The following is a 22,920-nucleotide window of genomic DNA, read 5'->3' on the forward strand; positions in this document are numbered from 1 at the left end:
AACAAATTTTTAAATAACCCAAGTGGTAGAGTTCATAAAAACTTTCAATAACATTTAATAACTCTGGAAATACGTTGTCAACTCTTTCCTTATAATCCCCTTTACAAGGATGTACAAATCTTCTGCCAGTATTCGAAAACAGCGGCTAAAACATAACATGTGGGTATTTTCCAGCACCGGAAGCAAAAGCCATTACCCGCCAAATTACAAACGGAACTTTTTATTTAATCTATGTTTTATTTGCTTTCTGTAAATTATTATCATTTGTTCAATATGTTCATGCGATAAATAGGTATTTAAATTAATTAAATAAAATTTAAATAATAACTTTACAGTGTGTGCACAATTTAAAAAATTATTTCGGGTTTCGTGTAATTTACAATCGAGTTGAACAAAATAAAAACATCGAATCGATCGGTTAGTGACTATTGGATTGTGTTCGTGTTATAAAGCTGCAGATAGTTCGAGTCTCTCAGACGAAAGTTAAAAAACAAAGTACAAATTAAGATACACGTAATCGCTAAAAGTTAATGTTGTTACTTGAAAACAATTTCCAAAACTCCGGGGACCACAGAGGAATTTCATTTGGCCTTATTTTTCATCGCCCCAAAATTACACTCAATTGACTATATAAAACTCGTACTACATATTTGCAAAATACACAAAATACAAAAGGTTCAGGCTATCTCCTCTGACTTTTGATTTGTTTAACAATTACTCTGGCTTTCGAGTGATATGCGTTACATTATTTTGTTTGTGGTTTGCCGTTAACAAATTACAAATTAGATACGTTTTTGTTCGCATTAATTATGAGCACAATAATAGGATTAACAAATAATATATGTATACGTAGGTTTATGCTTTAGATTTTGTTGAAACTTAGAACTAAAAAATAATGTTTGAAACATTTTCAAAATATTCTCTCTCTCTCTTTCGCTCCTCATCTGCGTTCTTCTTCTTCTTTGTGTGTTGTATGGTTCTCGTTAACAATAACAATTTATTATGGTGGAAGCACTGCTCGAACCATCCTTCAAAGGATTCAAAGGATTGTGATTCCCAAATACATTTCACAAAACAAGAATTTATTAACTGGACAAAAACGAATGCAGCGCTCACAAAGTTGGCCGAAAGTTTGAATTGGGATCTCCGTTCGAAAAGTGTTTTGTGTGGTGAAAGAACTGAAGTTGCTGTTGGTTCTTCGCTATCCCAATACTCAGTTTCCACTTCAGATGGGACGCGTGAAGTTGGCGGGGAAGAGTCCTTTCTCGTTGGTGCCCTCCTTCTGACCCATCAGCCAGCCCTCCTCCTGCAAGTTGGCAATGAAGAACTGCACTCAATAAAGACAGGAAGTGCCGAGATCTGCATTTGGCGCGGAGGGGGAAACTAGCGCGTGCAAAGCTCAAGGAATTGTTAAGCTTCGAAATCCGAAGTTAAAGATATCCTTGCAGATTATACCTCTACTTTTTAAGTCCGTAAATCCCTTAACTAGTTGCTCAAGAATTCTAGGTTTAAATTTATTAAGGTTCAATAGGTAAAATTCTGGTTTATATTAAAGATATCTGCTCATCAGTAGATAAATATAATTTAAAACTGCATTTAATTTACTGGTCTTTCCATTAAAAAATTGTAAAATATTGAAGTTTATTTTTGCTTTTCTCCAAATTGAATTGGAGTACAATCAGATATAATTTTTTATAATTTATTATAAGCACAAAGATTAAGCAAATTCAAAATGCTTTCAAGATGTTTTAAAGTTTACGTTATTTTTGGATACTCTGAGATTATTTTCTAAAGGTTCCTGAACCGTAGGTTGAGTTGTTGAGTGCTAAATAATACTCATAGTTCTCAAAGCGGACAAACTTAACAATTCACAATAAAAAAATAAACAATCTGCAAGGGTATAATATGGCTTCCCAACAGTTTTACCCAATCGACTTTACCTGATCCTCGGGATCGTCGTACTCGATGACGCGAATAAGGTCGCCGATCTCGAAGCTCAGCTCGTCCACATCCTCCTTGACGTAGCCATAGGTGGCCTTCACCCGGTAGAGAACGCCGGCCGGCAAGTCAGCAGTGTTGGCATCTGTTTGGGAGAAACAAAATGTAACCATCTTAGGATCTAAATAATTTTAAATAATGGGTACCAAAACCCTCAAGAGAATCGTACGTCACACAGTTTACTTTACATCGAAAGTTTCATAACCGAGATTAGTAGACAAACGCACGCAAAGAACAACGAAAACGCAATCCTGTCCAAAACAATTGTTAGTAAGTGTGGCGCTCTTTTTCAGGCTTTTTATTTGCTTTTTTTTTGGGGGGCTGTTAGTTTTTCAGTGGGTTGAAAGAAGAAGAAGAAGGTGGCCAAAATGCCAGCCTTCAACAACTGAAGCAGCAAACGTGCAGGCAATAATGTTCAATAGATGGGTGATTATTTTCATAGATACTTTAGTTGTACGATCACCTGCGTGTCGAAGTCCCGAATTAAGACAACATGAAGTGGCTTAGTCCAGACTAGAGCTACTAAATGAGGAACAGAGATAGATGCACAGCCCGGGAAATGAGATTGACATCCTGATAGCCATTGTGGATGCTCCACGCAGCATGCCACATAATCAATATAATCAATTTACAATACAATACAGTGATCCTCTATTTCTACTTCGGTTTAGACAACAATCACACACACAGGAAACTAAAGCTTAGAATAGAGATTGTTAGACGAGGTCCGATTCGAAAGATGCGAAGATACAGTGAGCAAGAGATACAAAGAGATGCCACAGAGTGATTGAAGGATAGAAAGCGAGTGGAGTGGACCCAGTGGACTCGTCCTTTGAGATTTACTCACCAGCGGGCACCTCGTAGATGCGTTCGTCGTCATCCTCGAACGGATTCTTATTTAGATTTGGATTAGTTACGCTGTGCCTATTAACAACTACTGGTGGTACTGGTCTACCTCTTTGACTTGTGCTGCTCTTAGTATCTGTATCTTTATCTGATTTGCTAACTACTTTATCTGCATCAGCTGTATCTTTATCTGTTTCTGTTGATGTAACTAAGTGCTGGGTGACTGTTTCGGATGCTCGTGTGTCATTACCTAGTTTCTTCTGCTTGTGCTCCTCGATCGAGTTGCCATTGTTGGCCGCCGCCTCGGCAGCAGCTTCAGCATTCGATGTGGTCGATGGCAGCTCCTTTGGATGTTTTCCAACACTCTCCTTTTGAGCCGATGGCTCATTGTTGTTCCCGTTGACTTGGGCCACAGGTGTTGTTGCTACTGCTGATGCGACAGGTGTTGCTGCTGCTGCTTCTGTTGCTACTGCTCCTTCACTTTCCGATGGCTTCACTTCACTGACCACCGCCACCACCGCTGACTGCTCCTCCGTGGGCGACGTCTGTGTGGTTGTGGTTGCCTTGGCGCTCGCATTCAAAGCACTCAGCTCCGGTTTGGTGGTCACCCCGTTCTCCGCGGGACTGCTGGGCGTCGCTGCTGCTGCTGCTGCTGCTGCTGGGGATTGGGGCTCCTGGTGTGGCGGTTCTGGTGTTGAAGAAACTGAATCAAATCTCGGCTCTTGCAGCGACGAGCTGGTGGATGTCGCTAATTGTTGTGTCGTTTTTCGCGTGTGTGAGTTTTTTATTTGTATTTGTATTTTATTTATTTTATACGTTGTGATGTGGTTGATTGTCGAATGCATTTGTTTTGTTATATCATTCAGTTTTGTTTTTTGTTTTTATTACGTTTTGTGGTTAGCATCATTCCAAACAAAAAGAGTAAATAAAAAGAGAGAAAACAAATCAAATAAAACTCGGTTCATGCAGGTTAGGGCAAAAGGGTTGAACTCAATCGAAACTTTCTCAATCAAAAAGCAACAAGAACATGCTACATTCCATTTGTCCGTTCAGTCAGTCGATAGCAACCTGGGATTTACTATAACTCATTTGCATGGCTTCCAATCTCGGCTTTATTTTTCACTTTTTCACTTGGTTAAAGGGTAGAATGCTGGGTTTCAATAGTTTACAATCCCTTAAATAGTTTAGATTAGATTAATGCTAGCCCAGATCGCCTGACCGCCGCCAACAATTTCGTCTTTATTTACAAACTAAATTGTCTACAAATGGAATGTTTTCGCAATGCCAAGGGTTTTAGTTTTAGTTCAATTTTTAAAACGAATAGTTAACAAAATTAGTGGCCGAAAAGTCACAGATCAATCAAAAAATTTCTTATAAATTGCCAAAAACTTGAGCGATCATCTTTGCGTTTTTCATATTGTATATGCAGATTATATAGTGCAAATATCAAATATATAATATATGTCTATACAAATATTCTATATGTTGTGTATTATATTGAGCTCTTTTTTATATAGTACATCGGAAATATATATTTAAACTTTTATGGATTTTTTTATGAGATTGTTTGTTGATTGTTTGTACAGTTTTGAGCAATTTATAATCATTATTTTTTGTTTGTTTAATCGATCGTTAAATAAACGTAGAAAGTCAAGGAAAAGCAAAAGAAACAAAAGATTCAATAATTAACAGAAAATACTTAGGGTTCTCGCAGGAGAGATATATAGAAAGATATAGCAGTAGATCGGGTATAAAACCTGATTCGGACTTACGGCTGTTTGCCAAACTGGAGCCACCGTTTGTGGTAATTTGATTCTGATAGTTGCTGTTGATGTTGGCGTTGTTTAGCTTATTTACTGGCGACTGCACTGGACTCGATGTCTTGATGGGATTGCCTGTTCAGATATTAAAAGTCAGTTTATTTACAGAATGGAGTATTCATTTACAGGCTGGCCAGACTTACTTGTTTGTTTGCGTAGCGTATTGGAACCGCGCTGCGATTCTGTGGCCAATTTGTCGACGATTGCCTCCAGTTCAGAGTAGATCTGCACTCAAAAAGATTCAAAAATGGTATTAAAATCTAGACAAAACTATAATATTATAAATAAAGATTAATTTAGTATCAGATTTAATGATAGATAAGATATAATGATGAAATACATTAACAGACTATACACAAGTTAAATCCTTTAAAATACATTTTTCTCTTTGATATTCGGATCTTCTTTAATTTTAATTTAATTTAATTAATTTGAAATAGAAAACCCACCTTAGCCGTTTCGTTGTGGAACACTTGTTCTGTGGCGAAGAGCGTCTGCAAGTTTGTGACCAGGAACAGTATCCTAGAGTCGTACAAAGCGGGCAGCTCGTCATGCAGTTCGGTGTTCAGGATTTCGTAGGTGCGTCTGGCCTCCTCCAACTGTTCGCGTCCTTTGGTTAGCTAAGTTTATAATTAAAAACAATTAAATATTTGCTTAAAGAACTTAGTTAAACTCACTTTAACATCATCTTTGCGCTTGTTGGCATTGGCCTGCAGGTTCTGGAACGAGTGACGCTGGCCATCGTAATCAATCAACTTGCGGTTGCGCTTCTCAACTTTTTTCTGCAATAAATCGAAGTAATTTATATCATTTACTGAAAGAAGTAATTACAAGAGAGTCTTACCTTCATTTCGGGAAACTGTCCGGTGTATGTGTTCAGTGGTATGAGCACCTGATCCCCCAATTTGTGCGCAAAGTCCGCCCACAAGCTCTCCGAGGCGCCAGTTTGGGCTTGCAGGGCATCGTAGCCGCTCCATTGTGGCTCGTAGATCTCGCAAACGGCATCCATCAGCGACTTGGAGGCGGTTTGTGCAGCTATCAGATCAGATATTAGATTAATGCCAGATTAAAAGGGCTCAGCAGAGTTATCTTGACTGACTTACCGCGAACACATCTTATGTAGTTATTGAACTCCTTTTGTAATCTGTTGGCACTCGCCTGCTGGCGGTTGAAGTTGTTCAGGTGATCGTCAAAGATTTCATCTGCGGTGCGATCAACTTTGCCCAAGTTTTGCAGAATCTGTAAGAATAAATAAATAAGAATAAATAAATAAATTAAATAGTTGAGTATGGTTAAAGAATAAATTGAAAATTAATTTTAAACAAAGGAAAAATTATGTAAGTTGTTGTAGTTTAATTTGGGAAATATTTAAAAATAATTCAGAAAACATATAATACTTTCTTTTGAGACCTTATGTTTCTAAAAAAATCAACAAAGGGGAACCCGTAAATCAGCTTTTATAGACACTCAGTTTTGTAGTTCGAGTTGCATTTCTGTTCAATCTATGAATGAATTTCGAGTTTACTTGGTTCGCGTGGGCAAGACAAGGTCGGTCAATGGCAGCATTTTGAATTGAAAATGTTTGGAATGTGGGCAGCATTCAACTGAAACTCGGCTTGAAATCATTCATTTGTTCCCCTCCAAAAGAAACGTATTTGGCCCAAAGAGTAGAAATAAAATAGAATTATTTGGCAATTGTTGGCGGCTGGTTGTTGTTTTCCTTTTGCTCGTTCATGATTTGTGGTGTCGGAAAATAGAAAAACCAGCTAAATCTGTTGGCACATGCGGAGATCCGCAATCTCAATCTCGCTTATCGCCTTGCCTTGTGAGAGTTTATCCACTTGAATGTGTGTTAAAATGTTAAAATGCCGCTGTCAACGGCATTTGGGTTAAGAACGATGTTATACTTTATTTTTTTTCTTTTTTTGTTGCCTCCGGTCGGTCAATTTGTGGCACTTATCCGGGCCACAGTTAATGGCTTTTCGACGACCAATTAAAGAACAAAAAAAAAAACGAGAAAAGCGAGAAGAGATGAAGGGGCAGGAAATGTTGCTGGGAGGCAGGGCGCCTTGGAATTTTGTATTCACGAAGTCTTTGGTCTTCGGAGCACGTTGACAATGCGGCCTTGTAACAGTTTTCGTCATCGTCATTACAGAACAGCGCCCACGTTTCAGCCAGCCAGAGCGATTTGCTCTCGGCCATCTGTGCGTATACGCAACGTGCTGAGAGATAGCCGGCGATAAGCGAAAAATGCTCTATTTGCCGAGATTCAACAGTTTCTGGCCAAATATTTGAAGCCATAGCAGTCCTATCTGAACTGGCCAACACAAAAAAGCGGTAGATAACAAGGTTGGCTAATTGAATTTTGCGCAAAACTCAGCAGATAGATAAATGTATATAGGTATCTGCAGTTGTTTCTCAGGTGTTCATTTAAATAAATGCACAGGAAGAAATTAGCAAAAGGGACTGACTATTAAAGGGAAATTAAAACCTATAAAGTCTTCAGATATAAAAAAAGATAGCTTAGATCACTATACTTGTTTGCCTATTTATTTTTAAAAATATTTGTTGTTAGAGTTAAATTACTCATTGATTTTATTCGTAATATTTTCATAGTAGTATTATACATAAAGATCCCTAGTAAATATTACTATTAAGTTAAAATAACAAATTTGATATATTTGTTTTTAGAGTTCAGTTGCCAATAGATTTATTTACAACGTTTTCATACGAATAAAAATTAAATTAAAATTTATTTAAACTTAATAATGAATAACATATTGTTCCCTGTGTAATTACATAATATCCAGTGAGTCGGAAGTTTTCGATTCGACTTCCTCCGAGGGCAGTTTTGTTGTTTCCTTTCAAAGTATTTTCGATCATACGGCAAAGCCCCGTTATGAGCGATTGTCAAATGAGCCGCGACATGTGGCACGCATACGGAATTAGCCAAGTCAAAACGAGACGGAAAAGATTCAACCAACAAGAACACGAAATGCCCTTTGAAAAGCATATCTTATCTGCGAGTTATTTCAAATGGTTGCGACTATTTTATTGGCTAGTTCCGTGATGTTATGCTAATACCTAAAGTGCCAGCCATCCAGCAATCCAGCAATCAGTTGAATTAGATTTACAAGTGCCTAAATTGCCACAAAATCAACAGCAGTTTATGGTTGATACTATGAGCTAATCAAAGTTTATTTTTTCTTTTTTTCTGAGTGTATTTACATTTGCAGCAAGTGCAATTCAACCGCACGAACCTTTTAAGGCCAAAACGCACATGGCAAACCAGCTAACTGGTTGCCGCCTTAAGACATTTTAAAGACCATTTTGGTAATTGAAACCAAGCGGTTTTTTCTTTGCTGCTTAAGGTCTTGGCTTACCTTACTTCCCTAGTTGGTTCGATCTGTGGATCTGAGATCGGAAACTCAAGTGGGCGGAGGTCTGAGTCAATCACATTCGCTTATAGATTGTCCTATTAAAATGCGTTATCAGACAGACGAGCTATAGACAGAAGATACTGGGATTCTCTTGTTGCCAAGCCTCGAATTCTTATCATTTTTTTTAAGTGAACCGCAGAAGGACAATTGTGGCTGGTCACTTCCGCTTTTAGTTTTTCCTCTTGGCTTTTTGTTGGCCATATGTGTAATATTTGTCCGTCACAGTTTGCGTCACCGAATTTCTTTCGGTAATTTTCAGTTTTGTATATTTAGAGACGCACTATATGTATGGTCTGTATATGTGGGCCGTCTGTCTCTGCAGATTTTGTCATTTATTTAAAAACTGACGTCGCTCTAACATCGCGCCTTCTGCTTCTCTTTCTATTCTATCTATTCCTCTCTCGATCTCTTGCCAAAAATCATATTTGGACGCCCAGACTTGTCTATTATATATGTGTGTATCCAAGTAGACCTATTTCGATACCAACCACCCATGCAACATGTGCGTTTAACTTTTCTACGCGGGGGATCTTCACACCACAAGCCAAAATGGGTCAAATAAAAGATTTAGAATGGTACCTATAAAATCATGAAATAAAATCATAAAATCTTCATTAATTATGAAGAGATGAAACAATGTTAGTCAGAGATTTGTTACCATATGGGTTAGCTAGGTGTCTTAACATACTGATTGATTTGTTTAAATACAAAAATGAATATTTTTTTGAGCTTAGATGATGCTAACATAATAGTTATACATATTATTCTAAGTAGATAAATATTTATATTCTTGCAGAGGTTATTATTTAAAGTATCAAGCTCTTTAACTTATATTTTCTCAAGTAGGTTATCAACAGGAAGTGAAGCATTTTTGCTGAGTGCACTCTTTAAAAACCTGCAGTTAGACGTGGGCTCAACTTTAGGGTAACTTTCGGTTAACCAGTTTGCCTGTCTGGCCGAAGAAGTAGAAATAAAAAAGCTATAGCAACGACCTCGAACCACAGTGGAAAATGTCTTGTTTTGGTGTGTTTTATGTGCAGATTGAGTTTAAGGCGTAGGATGTGGGTCGTAGGATGGTTGGATGGTTGGATGGTTGGATGGTTTGAACCGGATGACAACATCGCACAGCTGTTCGGGATTTGGGAAAGGAGAAGTGTGAGGGAAACCCAACTGCAATCTAATGAAATGAACTGAACCGAACTGAAATGAAACGGAACGTTCAGCGGAGTGCAAACAAACAAAAGTTAAGTGCACATCGGCGTGGGGAATGTGGGGCATGTTCATTCGCATTTGGCCATAAGCAGACGTTGGCCCAGTTAGCCAGGAATGCACAGTGGCAGACAGTTGTTGCAGTGGCAGCAGTGGCAGTTGCACTGCCAGTTGCAAGAGAGACCCACAAAAAAACGTGCAACAAGTCTAGTTCAACGAGGCGACAAGGTAAATACTCTTTTTATACTTGTTACTTCATTCATTATTCACTCAGCTGAAACACCTTTTTAAAAATCATTGTTTATATCAACAATTTACCAAATTAAATATAAAATCATCTAAGTTTGTGTCAGACATATTAGCAATAATCATTCTGAATCATTCGCCAAAGATTTTCTTTGATTCATCAGGATTTAAATACAAATTTTATTCATTACTCAAATCAAATTAAAAGTAGTTCAACACCAAAATATTCCTCTGAAGCAATTTATTCTTAAGTGATTTGTTACCTTTCATCTCCATTTTCGGTATTCTTAAAAGTTTCCCCTTAGATCCCAAGTGAATTTCCCAACTTAGCAAAGAAAAAAGTACATCCCGCAGTTAATAATCCCCGCCTTTCTACCCTACATAAATCACAAACTGGAGAAGGTTTGAAACAAGTAAAAGAGTAAAAGAGTAGTTGTACTGCTGAATGCAGCCAAGTATCTGCTAGTATCTGTATCTAACCATGTATATATCCACATTGTCTACTTATACTGAGAACAAATAACAGACGCAGAACAATTGTGAAAAAACTTGTAGAAATTGGCATGAATAATGCGCCCGCCGGCGAAAAGACAGAAGAGAAAGAAAAGAGAAAGGGGACGGGGACGGGAGGAAAGAGAAGGAGGAACAGCGAAAAAGCGAGAGAAATGTGGAAATGTGCCATGGCATGGGTGGGGAAAAGGGGAAAATCTAGAGATCACTGCGCCCCAAGAAGGCTTTTTAGCCCGGCCAACTCGGACCCCTTTGCCTTGTGCCAGTGTTGAGGCCGCCCAGTTTAATGACATGTATCTAAAGCTTAATACACTCAACAAAAAAATAAAAATGCATTATAAATACTTCTTCATAAAAGATAAAAAATGCTCTATCTATATTTACAGAGAAATTTGTTACATCCATTAATGCATTAAAATAAAATATTATTATGAAAACTATGATAAGCAAATGCTGCACTTTTTAGTTTAATGACATTTATTTAAAGCTAAATACACTCAACGGAAAAAGAAACCTTAAAACAAAAACGCATCACATATATTTATGGATAAAAGAAAATATATCAATATATATTTATATACTTGTAAAGAAATTTGTGACATGCGAATTAGGCCATTTTAATATTAATATTAGAAAATTATAATAAGCAAATGTTGTAATGACATGTATCTAAACCTAAATACACTCAACCAAAAATTAGACCTTAAAAGAAAATCATGTCTGTAGCATAAAAGCTCTTTTGATATATATTTATAAAGAAATTTGTTACATCCATTAATGCATTGAAATATTAAAAATATTATAGAAAACTATGATAAGCAAATCTTTTTGTCTAAAGCTAAGTACACTCAACAGGAAAAATAAACCTTAAAACAAAAATGCATTATAACTACTTGTTGTCAAAAGGAAATACTATAAAAGATCTATTGATATATTTTTATAAAGAAAAATTGTGACATGTGAAATGGCGCATAGTAAAACATTATATCCTAAGGAAATAGTGATACTCCATATATTTGAATAGGAAAATGTTGAATCTTTCCAATTTTTTATTTGTGGCACATTTCTAAGTTATACATAGGTGAAGTTTGTAAAAGTGTATCTTGTATTTTATCACAGTATTCCAACCTTTGTGTATTTGTGTGGGACAAGCCAAAGACCTAACCTATTACCACAAAAGTACATTTTTCTTTACCCACTTTTTTTATGACTTTTTCGGTGTGTTTTTTGTTTTTTCCAACTTGTTGCCCCGTTTGGTTAGCGGTGCTTATTGAGTCGATGATGACAGCGAAAAATTATTTGTGGGCAGTAACCGGTTTTGGCACCTTGCCCAGTCTATACACCCCTCCCCCTTCAATACCAATATATATTAGATATTTCCACCCCCGAGAGTCATGTGACACGGGAACTGACAGATGGTTATGGTAATTGCGATTAATAACGACTTCAAATGGTTATTAAGCTCGCATCAAGATTGCAGATCGAAGTGGAAAACGTGAATGGACAGACTGGCGGAGAGAGATTTCTTACACATGTAAATCGAATTCGAATTCCGTTGCGCAACTTCGATGAGCGATATCAATTCCATTCCCATTTTGCATAATCTTTATTCGGCCCGTCTTGTCTTATTTTTCTTTCTTTCTTTCTTTTTCTATAGTATGTATTTTTTCCCGCTTTCTTTGGTCAAATCGGCTCAGGCAAGTGGAAAGTGAAACTCGTTTTTACCCGTAGAAAGTTCGAATCCGAATCCGAATCCGAATCGGTGAAAGAGGAAGGGAGGAATCAGCGCAAGAAGAAGAGGCGGTGGTTGTAGAAAACTAATATTTATCCCACATGCATGCTCAAATCGGAATATGAGATACAGTATATCCATCTAGTCAGATAGCCAGGTAGTCAGGTAGTCTTGTCATGTGATTTATCAATTAGCATTAACCATTTGCCCGCCGCGATGAAGAAACGATGAAAAACGCTGGCCCGCGGAAATTTCGCTGGATTCTAGTCAACTCGGGGAGCTGCTCGCTAATTAGTAGAGAAATCTTTCGCCAAACGAGTTTGGGAGCTCAAAACACAAAAAAATGGATTTTTGTTTAATACAAAACTGTTTTGGGTTAAGCAAATATTAATACTTTTTCGGAGAGTTTATTGGAACTTATGCAAAACCAGATTTTTAATTACTACACATTTACTAATTATATTATTTAATCGAAATTTTCTTTTATTTTGTCTGTGTAAAAATAAAATCTCTATTCAATTGGGCTGATAAAAATTTCTAGCCAGTAAATGCATACTTCCATGATTCATTTCCAGATTATTTTCAGATCGCTGCCAAGATACATATAGCGAATTGAATAGATAATGAACGTTTATGCTAATTTCTCTAATTGTGCCCGGCTATAAAGACCTTTGTTTTGAACCCAGCACTTTCGTTTGGCACTGCACTTCGAATGGAAACCGTTTTCACCGAACCAAGCCAAACATTTGCTCTTGTTGTTATTTCAAATTAAATAGAAAATAGAAAACAGAAAACATGCCGGGCTAATTGCAAGTGGACTGCGAATGGACTAAGTAAACAGAAGTGATCGACCGAAGTGAAGAGCCAAAAAACGTTTTACAAAGTCAGCGGAATCCCCCGCGTTAAAGTGAAAAGTTTTTAAAAGATCCAAAAGAAAATATTGTTTAGATTCAATAAAATGCAATCTGTGAATAAAAGGCGGGTTTAACCGGATGTTTATGAAATTGGGGGGATCGTCTGGTACAGGTTTTCCTTAATTTTTATTTCATTATCGGTTTTATGCGATTAATAATAATAAAAGCTTCCGCTCAGCACGCATTCGAAGACAGTTATTTAAGCTCGTCTCGAACTCAGCTGTGTATCTCTCAGATACTCAGATACTTTAATAGCTAGACAAAAGCCGCACAATTATTGTCGTTTCAGCAGCTTGCGAGATTATTGCATGGCGACAGGTTTTGCGAATTGTTTTTAAGTGTTTTTTTTTCGCTCACTCAGTTGTGTGTGCATTACTATCTGGTTATGTAACTTTGAGAATTTTTCACCGTTTTCGGTGATCACGTCTTGAGAAGTATATATCACGTGTATATCTAGACAGGTTTTGGGTAAATAAATCATAGCCAGCTTCTGCTCTATCTTGAGAATGTGACATTTCACAGAAAGACTTTATTAGTCAGATGGGTTTTTTGATGAATTAATACTAAATTTTATCTACTTAAGTAATGTGACTTATTCATAGTAAACCCTTAGTTTAAAATTGTACTCAAATTCTAAGCACAAAATGAGTAATTCAATAAATAGCAGGGTTATCTAATCGGATTTACTTCGAGAAGCAATAAAAATTCCAATAATCTCAGATTCCACCCTTAACAACCATGTTTTGTACTACAGTCAAACCTTTTACCTTCAACTTTTGGAAAATACAATATTATTGCGGCAATTTGTGATACATCCATGCTAATCGATCACAAGATATTGAGAAAAGTAAAGACACACATTCAACATATCGCAGACAGCCTCAAAATGTTCTCGTAACTCACAAGCATTTGTGAATGTGAATGCGGTCAAATCATGAGGGAATACTTAGCACCAGTCAAAGTGTCCCAACCGCAGGTAGTTGGTATCTTTATCTCGGTATCTTTTGGCTTTTTGTTGTATCTCGTTTAGCATTGAAGCGCAAAGTGAACTCATTCAAGTGCCTAAACGGCATTAGAGATCATTCAAGAAGCAAACTTCACGTGATTTGCATAGATAGGCAGTAATAAAAATGTAGCTACTTAATGGCACGTGACGAATTATATGGATGAGTCTGAAAATCACTAAACAGATCGTTAGCAAAGCGTCGGCGTCGGAATTACTGGGCCATGAAAATTGGGTCAAGAGCAATGGAAATGGATTGAAATCCGTATTTAAATGCCCATTTGGATTTCAACTTTACCACACTTTCATCTAAAAAAAAAAGTTAAGTACTTTGAGTGCCCTTCAACTGTATCTAAAATAAAATTGTAATCGTTGCATAACATTTTTTATTTTCTCCTCGCTTCCAGGGTGTGAATAAACTCCAGCGAATATGGGAACAAAACAAAACGATTCCGCTGATAAGAAATTATATATTGTAGTTGGGCTGGTATATCTGCGGTTGCGAATTCCATTTCATTACAGAACCCGTGAGACGTTGGCTTATCAGCACAAATTAAAGTATTTTTCGTGCCATTATAGTCAAATCTTGAAGATAAGGGCATGAGTTTTTCAATTATTTCTTGCCACAATCAAATGGCAATATCACGCATACGTCATGTTGAGCAGACTTAAATTTGGAAACACAATAAATGCTTAGGAAATACATTTCTACTGATACGAGAAATGGCGAAATAATGATAAGTAGGGAAAAATCAAAAGAAAAAGGTTAAATAAAATTACATTACGCATCACTGGCGATTGACAATATTTTTTTTGCCAGCTCCCAAGCAACCTGAATCTCAATCCGCTTCTCTCTCTGTTTATTCCCTATTTCTCTCCATTTTTACACACGTTTCGCAATTGCAAATTGTGCAAAAGTCAGTGAACTGCTTTTAATTACGAATCCACGCAGCTGGCTGCCAGTACATTACAGAAATATTTACAAAACGCTGAAAATCGCAGAAAAACGACGAAAAAACTGAATTTTCCACTTGATCGAAGACCGAAACAACTTAAGGGGAAATGCACTTTAGAGATTTGTAGCTTGGCTCGCCAAACAATAAACATTTTCTAATACATTTTTATTAACTACATATTGTATTTTCTGGCATTACTTTGTCAGATCAAACAAACCCACTAAGTTGCATATTTACTTGCCCTGCCCCAATTGAATTTCCATTTGCACACTCGCCATTCGTTTATATTCTAAAGGCAATTTGTGCCTGCCTCTAACGCATTTTCCAAGAACTCAGTCGAAAAATTATACAATTAAAATGATAAACACGATAAACACAAACGAATGGAACCGCAGAAACCACTCGTTGCGTTGCTAAATTATGCAACTGACATTGAAAAAGTCAAACGGATGAAAAGCCAGTGCCGTGTAAATCTCATTGAAATTAACTACTTCCACGGCAGCAGGGAAATCCCCCTCTCTTAGGTCTAGAAAAATGCATAAAACGCTTCCAGAGCGGTGGAAAATTGTTCACAGCCCCCCGACTAACCGACTAAAGTGGCGGGAAATCATCTGCGAGTGCATTTCGCTTTGATGCCAAGAGTCGAGATTCGCTTTGGGGGCGGGGAATGCGGGGGCGGTCTAACAATTGTCCCTGATTGGGCAACAGCAACAAAAAAAAAACAAAAAAAAAATAATCAGCAATAGCTGTGGCTGCAAAAAATGGAATCAAATGCGAAGGTTGCCAAACAAGCGGCACGAATGCGTCCCCCGCTGGCAGAAAAAGATGAAAAGCTGCAGGTGCTACACCGGAAAATCTGAATATTAACAGCCAGAACAGAAAATATTATAGTATTTCATTTATACAACAACAAACTGAGAAACTTGATGTTAAGTCGAGATTTTATCCAATTGCTTCTAATTAAAAATGGTTTTAGGTATTCTACTAAAATCATTGAATAATAGCAAAACTTTATGTTAAGTAGAGAATTTATGGAACTATTTTAATTCAAACATACATTAAACCTTAATCGAAACTTCTTGTTTTGTTAATTACATTATATAGATATAAATCTGAAATGTTCTCTGTAGAATAATATTTATTGTCAAAGTGAACTGCATTTTCTTTCTGTGCAATTGAAAATAGGGGGAGGCTATGAGGTTCGAAGCCCGATGCAAATTTTGAACTATGCTAATTCCGATGCTAATACCCAAACACACACACACCCACACACACACCAACAACCAATTCATTTGAGCGTAACAAGCGCTAAACAACCCAAAAAACTAAAAAAAAAAAATACACCAAAATGAGAACGAAACAATTAAGCTGCAAAGCTTTCAATATTTACGTAATATATTCCCCACTCTTGCACTCGATAAAAAGAAAGTTTTTATACATATATATTAGCTGCATTTGCATTTCCATTAATATTTAAATTTATAAATTATATTCCACTGATTGCGTAAGCTAAAACGCAGTTAAAGTCCGCTAAACCGGTTTCGCAATCCAGCCAAAACAAAAGGCAGAAAATAAAAACAATTATTATAACAAGTTAACTAACTGACAACACTTTCGCAGTATGAGAAGTGGGTTCCCATGCCTTGAAAGTTGCCTTTTTTCCTTACTTTTTTCTGTGTTTTTATTTTTGTTGTATTTTTTTATTGCAGTTCAAAGTAGAACAACAGCGCGGCATTAGCAAATCGCGTGCTCAGTGCTCTGTATCTGCGTTGGGATCTGTTTTCCGATCTACTACCTTTTGTTCTCGAGCCCCGCGGGTTTTCTCTTTTTTCCTAACCATTTCCGCATACGAGCGAGTGAATTGCGAATTGAATCTGATACTTTTTTCCCTTTGAGATGCGATGCCCATGCGCTACAATGTATGTGCATAAGCAGATCCGAGCAAGTCAACTTGGCCAACAACTTGGGGCCCAGATAGCGCTCCCCACTTGGATCCCCTCTTTTCTCCCCACTTGGATCCCCACTCGAATTTGGAGCAACAGTCGGCGGGTTGAGGGTCAGACAGGTAAATAAAAGCACTGCTCTCCGAGATTAGCTTTCGTCTCGCACTCCACTTTTGAAATGGAGACACTTTACAGGGAATTTATTCACGCTGCTGCCACTTAATTCCCATATAAATATTTAAATAATTTCAGCGAGTGCAGCGAGAAATGTTTCTATATGCTTGGTTATTAGTACAGAAAATAATCCAATTTATTTTTCAAAATTGTGCATCAGCATTTGAAACTCTTCAAAACCTGTTCACTCTATTTATTTTTATACAAATAATGCAAGCTCATGGGAAAATAATTTAAGCTATGAAATTAGTAAGTCAAACTAAACAATACGCTTATTAGGTTTAGTTCATTTTATTTTTCTATACACATTATTGCTTGAGAAAATAAGTTGTTATCGTAAAATTCCTCAAAAATTACCAGATAAAATTAGCCAACCGCAACTAAAAAGTTTTTTGACGCATGTTTCTCTGATATTATATTTCACATAAGTGATTAAATTTATTCTTTATTTAACCTTTAAACAATTTAAATAAATTATATTTTAGTTAGTTTTAAGTAATTAAATAAACATTTTTAAACTGAAAAGAAAACCTAACCAAATCCATATTATCAAACGAAATGCAAAGAATTCCGTGTAAGAACTCTATGAACTCGAGTGGGCAAGGTAAGACCCATTGAGAATATGAAGTTCAGTTCGATTTCTGATTAGCAAATCGATGGTAAAGAGCGTGTGTTGAGTGAGTGAGCCAATAAATAATTACGTATACGACCTGTGGCCGTGTGATTTTCGATCAAACGAGTGTGTGTGTGTGTGTGGGTATGCGTTCATTTGGACTCGAGTGCTCAAATCGACATCGACATCGAAAGTAATTGACCTTGCCTATTTTCACGCGCCACACATTTTCCAAAAGTTTGTTTTCGTTTTTCCTCTCTTTGGTTCTTGTGGTGTTTCTTTTTGATTTTTTTTTGTTTTTTTTGGGTTAAACAACAAACTTTGGCTTTAAATAGAACTTTTTTTGGGGCGGTGAATTGGTGAGAGTTTCATGAGTAACACTTGAACTTCACACCCAATTTACTTATCTTTCTGATTTTTTTACTGGGTTTTTCTAACAAAATGCAGAATTGTGCATTAATGAGGCAAAGTGAGCCGCTGTGAAGTAATTCCAATTGTTATGCAATCAAAAAAGTGACAAAAGACTCGGCTTCTCCGCTGCCTTCACTTTATGTTTGCGATTGTTGGCAATTTCAATAATTGAACACTCTTTTTTTTAATAAGCAGCAGTGTGTATATAACTTTTAACAATCACATCGGTCGCATTATTGTATCTGTGTATCTGTATCTTTATTTTGTATCCGTCTCTGACTTTTAGATTGCTTCATGCTCGATTAAACGAAGCTATTGAATAGGAGCTATCTGTGGTCAGCACTCTTCAAAAAGAACGCCCCTTTTGGATAAAAAGGGGGCGTAACGCCAGACTGCAGCACTTGATAATGAATTGAGCCCCAATGACATGAAATATAATACAAGTCCCTCAAGTCTCAAGCTGCAGTGTCAGATGTTTACGATACCCACAAATATGTAAACATGGCATTATTTTTTTTTGGTTTTATTCCCTCCTTGAATCGAGCCGCCAAATGTTTCCACGTATTTGCCAAGTTATGATATCTTTGCCTCGAATTTCGAGCATTTGGAATTAACAAGAACTTGTTTACTGCGAAAACTTATGCTAAATTGATTATGGATTGAATGGAATCAGCACAAAATTGAGGAGAGCATAAGAAATGCTTTTTGGGTGTTTAATTGGGGGGAAACCAAAGAATTGTGGGATTCAGATTTAGGCTAATTCTACATAACTTCAATCCTTTTTTAGCTCTTTTTGGATTTAAATGAAGCTAGTATTTAGATTTATAAGATAATAAATGATACTATTGCATTTTCATTTTCAGTTTACCACGGACTGGCAGGCCCAATTATATTCTATATTTATCGGCTAGGAATTCAAGTAATTGCAGTTAACAACGAATTTCGCATTGATTTTGAATTCGCAGAGAGCAGAGCGGAGTATAAATAAACTGCCCAAAAAACAGTTGACATTTCAACGAAATGCAACAAGAAGTTCAATATGCAACAGGCAAGTTTGGATCGAACACTGCCAATAAAATGTCAATCGGTGCTGATGCACTGCATCATCGGGCCAAAGAGGCGGCCAAAAGAAGGGGGAAAGGGGGGGAAGGCACATTTTGGCAGCTGTTGTGCGGTGCCGCATATAAATAGCAAAATAACCGAATAGCCAAACAGCCAGGGAGCGAGAAAAGCGAGAAGAAAAGCGGCGCGGGCGAAATTTTGTGTGCTTTCCCCCATTTGCTCCTCCTCCTCCTGTTCGCCAAATAGAAAACTTAGGAAAAACTAGAAGGCAAAGTATGCGTAGAGTTATAAAACAAAAGCCCAAACACACACACTCTTACACACACACACACACACACACACACCCAGTAGCAAAGCTGAGGAGAGCGAGGTCTATTTAAAGATTGACTACTGGCAGGAAAAGCGCTGGTGACGGCGACATTTTCACGCGGCTGACTGGGCCGCGGGGAAAATTCAGACAGAACGCACCTCAAATAAAAATGTATCTAGGCAAGAAAGATCCTCAAGATGCGATGCTCTGCTCTGCTCACTTTTGGATGTGTGTGCCAGCGCTTGTGACAAGTTTTCTCTGGCGAGAAGCTCGATGTGAAAAATCACAAGCAGAAATTTCGAAAATTGAGCACACGCCATGCGAAATAATAAAGCAATGTGAATTCCGCCCAGAGAACGAAATTTGTTAAAAATAAATTTCAAAATTTCAAGAGGCAAAATTATGAAATAAACTAGACCAGAGAGCCGGGTAAAAATTAATTGAGTTCGCCAGTTAACTGGGGGTATAATAACCTGTAACTAAATCTCTGGGAAAACCAAATACATTGTAGCTTAAAACTACAAAATGTAGCTTAAAATAACTTAATGTTCGTTGACAAAATAAATAAACTTCATTAGAGCAGACCGGCCTGCTCATCGAGTGCTTCTAAAGCCGATTCACGGTGACATTTACTCGAGGAATTTGTGGTTCCAAGTTTAATGACCACCACACGAGCACCAGCATCAGGTCGCATCCCAAAAAAAGACCTCAAATACCAACGAACTTTAGAAATCAGTCCCAAATGCCAGCTCACACGGATATACATAGAAATCAATAGCAGCGTCTCTATAGCTCTATAGCTCTATAGCTCTGGCTGAGATTACAGCACCACCAAACCGAACCGAACCGAACCACTCTGGAGATCTTGGAATGCGAAGTGAAGTGAAGGCATCTAAACCCGTTTTGGGTCAGCTTTTACACGTTGTTTGGGCCGCTTTATTGACATTTCGCCGCATCGAACGCAACAAACACAATAATAATAATACAACGACAACAACAACAACACAACTTTCACTTGTACGCATCGGCGGAAAGATGAAAAGCATTCAAAACTCCAACCAGACGCATCTCATGAATGGGAAAGATGGAAATCATCAAAGAAGCTGGGATTGGGACTGGGATTGGCTCCAAACTGCGACAGGTGTCAGACAGTCTCCACATCTTCTGAGTGATTTATTTTCGAGGGGAAACTTTTGTGGGTGTAAACTAAAGATCATTCTCGAGGTTATTTTTGACAAATTGCTTGCAAAGTTTAATTGGGATGTCCAATATTTAAAAGCGAGAAAATAATTTGTTATTTGAAAGCCACATTTCGGTAACATTAAATCTCTGAATAAGATATTTTTAAGATTTTCCTCCTTCCATTAAAGTATTCAAAAATATTTATTCAATTTAAATTTTGGTTTCTGGAGAAGTTATTTTCTCCTAGTGCTTAGTTGGATTTTCCTAAACCAGTCAGATGCTCTTTGGGAACGATAAAATCTCCACTGCATCTGCTATTAACTGAGTGGAAATCCGAACTGGAAATTTGTGGAGAAGTGCAGCTGACCCAGCTGGTTAACTAGGACAGGGACACGATTTACTTTGCTGGAAGGCTTCGCTCAAACAAGAACTTTGGGGTGGGGGTGGATAGGGGGCGTGCGTTTCATGACCTTCCCACCTTGCGTGGGCGTTGCGCTTTGCATTCCGAGTGCAACTCACCTTCTCCTTGGCACGTCCAGCGTGTTTTTGAACAGATTTGGCCAGCATGATGCCTTTATTCTCGGACATTCAGTTGAAGAGGGACCTTTTGATTAACTCGAATGGCTATTTAATTTTCTTTTTAATAGATCCACTTGGCTGGGCAACGGAACTTTCCCTTCCTCCAACGATTGGCACAACTGGAAAGCACAGTTTTCCGTTTGCGGGAAACTTTAAATGCACGAACGACAAAGATAAACAACCGAGTGTGTTGTGTTTATGATTCGAACAAACTAAACAATATCAGTGCGAAATCGGCCCCACACACTTGTTAACGTCGATATTTCGGGCCCCGATTTTTTTTTTGGCAATGCGAGACTCTTTTCGGGCGCGTCGAATTCACTCGGATTATTCAAAACAAATGGCACAAGAAGTCGGCGGACGAGCGGAGAAGGCGACGAATTGTGTGGAAGACGACAGTGATAAACGAGAGAGAACGCGATGTCGAGCCACCTGACGCCGAGCAGTGTTACCTGATGGGGCAGTGGAGCTGTTCCCCAAAGGCCCAGTCGACCAGTCGTGAATTCCCTAAAAAATCCAAGCCATTCATCACCTTCATCTGGTTCTCCCACCCAGCGTGACGTTGGTTGGGACCTCAGGTTGAACGTTAACGTTTTTTGCCTTTTTTAAAACAATTATTCAGTTATGGTACAATGCAGAAAAAAGTTACAAAGTCTGACAAAGCTATGTTTTTATATATTATTATTTTTACATAAGAAGTATAAGAAAGGTAGGAAAATCTATATAAAATGAATTTGAACAGTTGTTGACTTATGCCTATTGCCTATATTTATATGATTTTTATGAAATTTAATCCGAAATTCAAGAGTCAAACACCATCTAAAAGAAATTAGGTCAAATTATGGTGATCATTTTTTTTCCGATCTATTGGAGCTATCCGATATAAACGCACGATCCAGCCACGATCGGACATATTTACTGCGTTAAGTTATTAAACGCCTTCTGATAGTTTTAGCAAGATAGCTTTAAAACTAAGAGACTAGTTTACATAGAAACAGACAGACGGGCAGGTGGACGTATTTCGATTCAGATCGTGATGCTGATCAGGAATATATATACTTTATGGGGTCAAAGGGTTCTCCTTCACTGCGTTGCAAACTTCTGACTGACTCTGCGAGGGAATAAAAATTAGAAGGGATGAAAAATAGCAATATCAGTGCGCCATTTATTTGTTTTTTTCAACAAGTACTGCTTATTCTAGGCGCATATGCAATGCAATTATAAAAAATAAAATTATTAGTGTTATATATATGGACGTATATAAGTATTCATGCTAATCTTGTTCATTAAATCTTAGCCTTAGTCAGCGAAAAAAATATAGAAATATCAGTTGATTGAAAATAGTGCCCTTCATCGGTTCTGTGCTCTCAATATGTTGAAGTACTGGCGATATTTGTTGTGTCTTTGGTTTTTCTGTAAGCTGTGTGGAATAGCCAAATCGCAGGACAGCCCCACTTTCGAATTCCTTGTGACAGACGCACTACATCCTCTCTACGATTGGATGGCCGACCACCGGAAGGAACTTAGTAGCCAAGCCGCCACATTATTTGCAGCCTTCGAGATGCTAACGACAACAATAGACAAGCTGGACAGGATTGAGGCCGAAATCAGGAGAATGACGACAAGTGTCAGTCCGACTTCAACGTCCAACGAACAAGGATCAGGGCAGAATCCGACCAGCGAAGAAGGATCAGGATCCGGGCAGACAGACGATTATATAGACATATGAACTAAATATGAATTCGATTTATATTGTAAAATATAAATATAGCAGTTTTTTTAGATATATGTATTTTTAATATTTACCGTATTTCCTATATTTAACCGAAAACAAAGGAGATGCGCGCATCAAGGAATTCTTTTTCTAAAATTATAAATTATGCGGTAACCTGCAGAATTAAACTTGTTGTCTCACTTAAAAAACGGAGATAGCGATCCATTATCATTATGGTTTTAACAAGCAGAGACGATG

The 22,920-nt window shown here is 37.5% G+C and overlaps 1 protein-coding gene across 4 annotated transcripts; it reads right to left on the reverse strand.

Annotated features, from left to right (window-relative positions):
* Positions 1–204: 204 nt before the first annotated feature.
* On the reverse strand, positions 205–21,418 carry LOC108096769 (myc box-dependent-interacting protein 1). Of its 4 annotated transcripts, none has more exons than XM_017198639.2 (10): positions 20,889–21,418; positions 5,768–5,903; positions 5,509–5,699; positions 5,342–5,446; positions 5,114–5,284; positions 4,808–4,889; positions 4,617–4,739; positions 2,846–3,592; positions 1,941–2,083; positions 205–1,306 (listed from the first exon to the last, which is right to left on the reverse strand). In XM_017198639.2, the coding sequence occupies exons 1-10, from the start codon at positions 20,955–20,957 to the stop codon at positions 1,226–1,228; spliced, it is 1,848 nt and encodes a 615-aa protein (XP_017054128.1). In that variant the 5' UTR covers positions 20,958–21,418; the 3' UTR covers positions 205–1,225. The 4 variants fall into 4 exon arrangements, with proteins under 4 accessions (XP_017054128.1, XP_017054130.1, XP_017054129.1 ...); XM_017198641.2 differs by having other exon boundaries at positions 3,095–3,532; positions 20,889–21,417; XM_017198640.2 differs by having other exon boundaries at positions 3,095–3,592; positions 20,889–21,417.
* Between the last annotated feature and the right edge of the window lie 1,502 nt (positions 21,419–22,920).

The sequence above is a fragment of the Drosophila ficusphila genome, unplaced genomic scaffold (genome assembly GCF_018152265.1).
Source record: "Drosophila ficusphila isolate 14025-0441.05 unplaced genomic scaffold, ASM1815226v1 contig_414, whole genome shotgun sequence".
In the NCBI taxonomy this organism is placed as follows: domain Eukaryota; kingdom Metazoa; phylum Arthropoda; class Insecta; order Diptera; family Drosophilidae; genus Drosophila; species Drosophila ficusphila.

What these genes read in the sequence shown, in the direction of transcription:
- LOC108096769 (XM_017198639.2), bottom strand. Translation starts at nt 20,957, where the DNA reads ATGTCCGAGAATAAAGGCATCATGCTGGCCAAATCTGTTCAAAAACAC. An exon ending in TCCACAACGAAACGGCTAAG is followed by an intron (nt 4,890 to 5,113) that starts GTGGGTTTTCTA and finishes TTTTGAGTGCAG; the next exon opens with ATCTACTCTGAACTGGAGGC. An exon ending in CATCTACGAGGTGCCCGCTG is followed by an intron (nt 2,084 to 2,845) that starts GTGAGTAAATCT and finishes TCTCCCAAACAG; the next exon opens with ATGCCAACACTGCTGACTTG.